Genomic DNA, 7,260 nt, shown 5'->3' with positions numbered 1-7,260 from the left:
CAGGCCTTTCCTGGACACGCAGTGTGAACCACGGTCACGCACAATGACCACCTTCAGGCCTTTCCTGGACACGCAGTGTGAACCACGGTCACGCATAATGACCACCTTACAGAAAAGGAAGGTGTAGTAACTTTCACAGCTCAAACTGTCCTCTCTGTTTGGTTCTGTAGACTTATTTCAAAGCTGACCACCCACCAGATGCCTTTAGCATTTAAGTATGTCAAAGAGGATACTGCCCCCAAGATTGAGCAAAGGCCAAGGTTACTGGCTCTGAAAAATTTCTTATTCTAAATAGTAAAATAGCACAACTTTAAACAAAACAGCCAAGTCATGTGACCTTGCTCATCTCCCCACTTCCTACAAGCCCATGCTTCTACAGAAACCTTTTAATGCTCTCCCCTATTTCTCATACCCAGCTATATCAGCAACACTAAGGAGTTAAATTGAACAATTTCCTCAGCCTGACAGCCAGCTGACAAATTTAGTTTTTATTTGTTCTTCTTTATCATAATGTTTCTCCATCCTATTTCCTTATTTTCATTTCCTTCTCTATGGCCCCCAGTGCCTTTTTATTTTGTTTAAAGCTCATTGTTTAACAGGCCAAAGGCTCTATATAAATGTATCCCATTTGAAGAAATTAAAAATCTGAATTTGAGAGTCATAAATGATTATTTGCTTTACAAATTAATTACTTCCTTTAGGAAAGAATAAATACATGATTTCTTTAAATATATACGTATGTTACATTAAGATATGATCCAACCCACCTCATGGGATCACCATGAGTTGGGCTGAATCGACTAGACAGCAACTGGTTGGTTGGTTCAACACATACAGAACCTTTCAGGAGTAAATCTGTAAGTAACACAAAGTAATTTCTACAATGTCTTAAACTTCAAAAAAAAAAAAAAGGCAAACGAAAACAATACAAATATATCAGAATATAATTTTATAAAATGTATATACAGAGTTGTCAGTTAAGACTTCTTTAGTGACTACTTCTTGGGAATCTATTATGAGCTGGCTCTGCAGGGGACGTTTCATATGTATCATCTCACTTAATCTGCAGCATACCACACATTTACACAGTACATCTATAATGTCCCTACGGCCTTAAATGCCCAAGCAAGTCACTCATCTTCTGGCTGTCTTCTGTGCTCCATCTCATCCTGATTAGCTACCTGGCTGTGCATTAAAATCAGAAGAGACCTCAAGAGTGAAAGCACACTTTATAAAAAGTCTATTCTTAACCATGTCTTTGAAGCTCTATGGCTTTAGACAAGTTTATTATCTTCCCCCACCCACCAATCTCCAACTAACACTAGGTATACCAGTACTATTTCATGGAGTTCATGAAGATAAAGTCATAGAACACAAATGGTTGTAGAACTAGGAAGGACATTAGACATTATCCAATCAATTCCATCATTTTGCAAATGAGGAAACTGAGGTCTAGAGAAGCTAACTTGTCAGACTCACATTGCTAGTTGATTCAGTCAGACCTAAAATGCAGATCTTTAATTCTTTATACTATCCATGGTATAAGAAACTTCCATATAATGAACCATTAAAAAAAAAAAATCGAAGAAGTTTTTATTCAATAAGAAAATAATACATGTTCTTAGTGAAAAAAATAATACCAGTACAGAAAGGTATAAAACAAACAGTCAAACCCCTCCCTTCCTTTCGATTCTCTAATCCCATTTTACTCCCCAAGGTTAGCCACTGTGAACAGATCCCTATGTGTTCCGTTTGGTCACCCAGTGCTGCTCTAATAGGAAATACCACAAAATGGGTAGATGGTTTTAACAAAGAGGGATTTAGTCTCTTATAGTTTAGTAGGCTTCTCAGAAGTCTGAGTTCAAAGTGCCAAGCTCTAGAGGCTGGGTGAAAGCCCCCTGACCTTGGGATTCAGCTCTGCCTTTTGCTCCCATCCCACTGGAGCTGGAAGCATCTCTTCACTCAGGCAGCTATTGGCTACTGAGGCTGACAAACCCAAGGTTGACATATAAAATGGCACAGGCCTAAGTTTACCAAACAACATGGCAGGTCTCTAGTTCAAGTCCAGAGACAGTCCCAAGATCAGCAGCAAACAAGGCAGGCTGCTAAATGAAGACAACTGTATGCGGGGTCTAAGCCTGCCAAAAGCTAGAGACCTTTCTCAACACTTCTCCTTACACACTGGAAGCAGACCACATCCCTAAGGCATCTCTGTTCCAGCAGAGTCCACCACGGAGTTGATTACCAATCTCATCATGGGGAATAACTACATCCAGCTGCCCAGCCACTCAAAATCAGGTCCAGCCAAGTTGACACATAACTTAACTACCACATGAGCATTCAAAAATTTCTATCCATATAAGTGTGCATATATTTATGGAACTGCAAAAAATTATTTTCCCTCTTAGTTTGATGTTTTCCTAAGTATAATTTAGTCAAAGAGAGTCATAGAACACTGTAACATGTCCTTAAGTTTCAAAGCTGTAAGTATGATGATCTCCTTAGGTACAGCTCACCTGTTTTCCAGATCCGGCATGCTTAGGTTTCTAGCAGCAAAGCACATTTTGAGAGGGATGACTTTCCTGTCCTTGGTGCTGTTCTGGTGTTTTGGAGAACCAGAGTCCTCGCTGCCACTGAAGTTTGGTGACTGGGGAGCGGCGCCTTCCCATGGCAGATCCGATACTAATGATGGCTTCTTGATATATGGTGTCACTTCCCGGATGAACTTGACTATGAACAAAAATCAAAGCAAAGAAGATTAGTATTTTTGCTTTTTAAGTTCAAATCCAGCACTCACTGTAAACACTTCTTCTTTTACCCTCGTCATCACTGGCAACTTTTGTCAATGAAAGCATGACACTCTTTTATTTCAAACACTAGATAAATTGAAAGTATTTTTTTTTTATCTTACATAACATTAAAAATGTAAATAAATAGTTGAATATAGATGAAAATCAGGCATGATTACCTCTGCTAACATCAAGAAATGTGACATCAGGACCTTATCTCTCTCAAATTCCAATAAGATAGAGGTCGTTAAAGTAGCATCATGAGAATTTAAAAACTAAAAAGATACCATCATTATCAAGTAACAGCTGATAATAATATTCTACAGCATTAGAAGCTTTATGAGTCCATGAAACATTTATGAACCTACAGATTATTAAATCTAAAAGAAAAAAGAATATATTTCTTAAAACATAGCTAACAATAGTCTTTAACATGGTTGAAATTTAAAATTTTTTAAACAATTATCAGTAGAAGAGGCAGAGCTATTTTCTTAATAAGTTATTAAACAAGAACTGCTCAAATTAAGCAGAATAAACATAATAAATGTTAGTGCCAGCATTTCAATACAGTTTGTGTGTGGGTTGTGTGTGCTATGAGTTTTCTATGCTTAGTTATACCACATGTACTTCTGGGTGGAGTGTGAAAATAAGCTGCCTCAGGTCACCAAGGAGATTTTTTCATCTTAGAAAAATGAGCAGGATGTAGTCAGTATATCCCTTGAGCTGCTGACACAAGCATTTCAGTACATGCCTTAGCTTTGTGCTTTCAAGAGAGGATTAGATCACAAGAACTTTGGCAGAAATTCCTACAGTTTCCAGTCACTGCCAATGGCAGAGAAAAGCTTTTGAAACATTTAAGGCAGCATACCACCTACGAGCTTCCAAATGGGGGAAATTAAAGACATTTTAAAAGACCACTATTCAAAATTACAGAGGTTAGAAAAGGACTCTTAATGATCTACTCAGAAGTCCATTCAGTCCCAGTAGCAACACTGAATTGATACCACACACATATTAAAATAAAGACAGACATATACAACCTAAAGGATGGCCTTATTAAAAGAACAGTGAACTTCACCTGAACTGATGTGGTGTCTCCTCAACCTCATCCCAAGCCAATACCCCAACACCTCCATTAGACCAACACCTCCATAATGGCTGGAGAACTGTGCATAGAAATGTGCTTCTAGTTTATCTGACACTTGGAAAAGGTGGAACATTAACACAGTCTCCTGTTTTATTTGTATACTAAGATCTCCCCAGTTGGATCTCTCACAGGGCCATTACCTGGACCCCCAGCTATCTCTGGATAGTAGTAGAGTCTTTACATTGTCACATGACATTCAGGTTAACTCAGAACTAATGATACATTTCAGAATCATCTCATATTTCCCAGTAGTAAAAGATAATCCTCAAAATATTTAATTAAACACTGATGTCCATAAAGCATTTTAGGCGTTTGGAGGATGAAGTTAATTTCTTCTCTTCCATGTACGGATTCCTCTTATTAAAAACAGAAGGGCTTCACCTCACTCCAAAAGCACCACTGTAACCCCTTCTCCCTTTAGAACAACAAAAACATTCACCATACTTTGTACTTGGAACGGTATCTAAAAGGATGTTCATCAAAATACCAATAGTGCTTATATATAACTAGCAGGATTGCCTTTGATTTTTTAAATATAGTTTTACATATTTGAAAATTTTGTGTTCCACATCACTGATTAAAAAAAAAAAAAAAAAAAAAAACTAAAAAAAAAAAAAAAAAAAAAAAACCATAAAACTTGGCTCAAGTCTTAAACATGGAACCACCTTAAAAGGAAATCTTATTGAGCTTCAAAAACTATACTGTGCTGGATGGGATCCAAGATATGACTGGTTTTTACTGAATTCCACGATCTAATCAATAGGGTTATAGTGAGGTGCACATATTTTAACAAAGCACACTGCTATCTTAGTTTGGGGCATGAGGCTGAGTTTAAACTGAAAGCTATTTATGTAGCTTTTGAAATCTTATCCAAAAGATACTTCACAGTGCAGAGAAAGCCTATGGCTGTAACCACAGGTATTTCGGTAAACTGATCATGCTTTATAAACATCAACCTCTCACATTAATCATTATATTCCTCTTTATCTCTCACATTATTTTCTTACTTCAGCAAGTGACCTTTTACTGTAAGTTTAAATGAAACTAAATTGGTCACTGTGGGGAGAATGATGTCATTATCTCCCCTGCTTTATGTAAGCAAGGAGTTCTGGTGGCACAGTCCTTAAGGCACTTGACTGTTAACCAGAAGGCTGGCAGTTCAAACCCACCAGCCACTCCTGGGAAGGAAGGTTGGGCAGTCTACTTCAGTAGAGATACCGCCTTGGAAACCCAAGGACGGGTCGCTATGAGTCAGAATTGACTCGATGGCAGTGACTTCAGAGTTTCTTTTATGTAACCGAGTTTGTTTTTGGGTTACCGTTAGGGTGGAGATCTGATTTGGCATTTTGGCATCACTATAAAATGTTCTCCCAAGAGGTTTCTCCTTGACCTCATCTCAAGCTCCTCTTGCCAAGCAGGAGTCTAATAGATGGTCACCAAAAACATTGGTAAGAACTGCTTTACTATCATTAAAAAGCCTTTTACATTCTCAACCTGCAGGTGTCTTTTAGATTAAGTCCCCTGGTCATTGGGGGTTTAGGTAACAGTCTAGGATTCGGTGATGTGAAACTTGAATGTGTTCAGAATTACTCTGATTTCATTATTTGTCTTCATTTTAAAGTAACATTGCACATTCATGAATTTATTAAGCTCCTGTGCCAGGAAACGTTTTAGGTACTTAAGATAATAAATACATCAGTGAATAAGACACAGAAACAAAGAAATGTAATGAATAGTAAATTATATTCTATTGTTGTGTGGCTGAGGCAATTCTGACTCACAACGACCCTATACCTGCCCCTAGGGTTTCCTAGGCTGTAACCTTTGCTGGCACAGACCTGCTGGTGGGTAAAACCACTGACCTTCTTGGTTAGCAGCTGAGTGCTTAACCGTTGTGCCACCAGGGCTCCTAACTATATTCCAGAAAGTGAAAACTTGTGTTTATACAAAAGCCTATACACAAATGTTTTTAGCAGCTCTATTCAACATTGTCAAAACCTGGAAACAACCCAAATGTCCTTCAATGGGTGAATGAATAAAGAAATTGTAGTACAGTCACATAACAGACTACTAATTAGCAATAAAAATGAATGAACTATTGATACAACAGACAACTTGGATGTATCTCAAAGGCATATGATAAAGGACAGAAAAGGTTACATACAGCATGATCCCATGTATACGGTATTCTTGAAAAGACAGAACTATGAAGAACAGATCATCAGCGTTGCCAGGGGCTGGGGTGGAGGAAGGTGACATTATAAAGCGTAGCGCTGAGCTCTGTGGAGTGAAGGAACTGTTGTGCATCTTGATTGTGGTGACGGTTACAAGAATTTATACACGTGTAAAAGTACACAAGACCGTATAGGTAAGGGGGAAAAGTCAATTTTATTGCATTATTTTTAAAATAAAAAAAAAATTATATAGCATGTTATAGGATGATAAGTGTCATGGAAAAAAGAAAAAAAACAGTAAGGAAAGGGGAAATCAGGAGTACTTCAAGAGGGTCTGTTTGCAGTGTTGTGTAAGGTGACTAGACTAAGCCTCATTAAGACATTTGAACAAAGACTTGAAGGAAGTTGGAGGGGTGACATGCAAATATAAGGAAGAAACATTCCAGACAGAGAACAGAGGTTAAATAGTAAGAAAACCCAGTGTGAGTACAGCAGGGTAAATGAGGGGGAGAGAAGAAAATGGGGTCCAGAGTTAATGGGGGCCAGGTTGTGTAAGGCCTTACAGGGCGCTGTAAGGACTCTGGATTTTTTTTTTTTCCTGAGATGGGAAGCCCCTGGGAGGCTTTTTAAGCAGAGGGGTGAATGACTGAGCCGTATTTGAACATTATTCTGGCTGCTGTGTTGAAAAGAGAGCAGAAGGGGGCAAGGACAGAAGCAGAGACATCAGCTGGGAGCAGAAGTAATCTCATTAAAAGCAAACTGTTATTTAACAGGTGAAAAATGCCATATATGCCCACTCAACCTTGACTCTTCCTGCAACAAATGCAGGATGTTATTATTTTCTTCCCTATGAAAGCAGGAAATCCATGCCTCTTTCCATAGATATATTTTTACCTTCAATGGTTTAAGAGGAGTGATTTGTGTGCTTATAACAAGTTGGGGACAGTCGCCAGAACCTCATATCAAACACAGATCGGAGTCACAATTCTTTGGATTTGCTGTACCAGCATTTCTTTTTTATTATTATTATTATTAGGATTTGGGTGAAGATTTACAGAGTAAATTCACTTTTCATTCAGCAGTTCACATATACTTTGTCTCATGTCATTGACCAAAATTTACAATGCAGCAGCTCCCCTCCCACTTCCTC

The 7,260-nt window shown here is 38.2% G+C and overlaps 1 protein-coding gene across 1 annotated transcript in view; it reads right to left on the bottom strand.

The window, feature by feature from the left end:
• Positions 1-7,260, bottom strand: part of SNTB2 (syntrophin beta 2) — a 133,511-nt gene that overhangs the window by 48,395 nt on the left and 77,856 nt on the right. Inside the window, exon 2 of the mRNA XM_007940301.2 lies at positions 2,517-2,730. Coding sequence (XP_007938492.1) covers positions 2,517-2,730 — 214 coding nt within the window. The remainder of the gene's footprint in view (positions 1-2,516; positions 2,731-7,260) is intronic.

This window comes from Orycteropus afer, unplaced genomic scaffold (assembly GCF_000298275.1).
Source record: "Orycteropus afer afer isolate SDZICR_OR568_19922 unplaced genomic scaffold, OryAfe1.0 scaffold00067, whole genome shotgun sequence".
NCBI classification, from domain to species: Eukaryota; Metazoa; Chordata; class Mammalia; order Tubulidentata; family Orycteropodidae; genus Orycteropus; species Orycteropus afer.
This window is presented reverse-complemented; position numbering and strand designations above follow the sequence as displayed.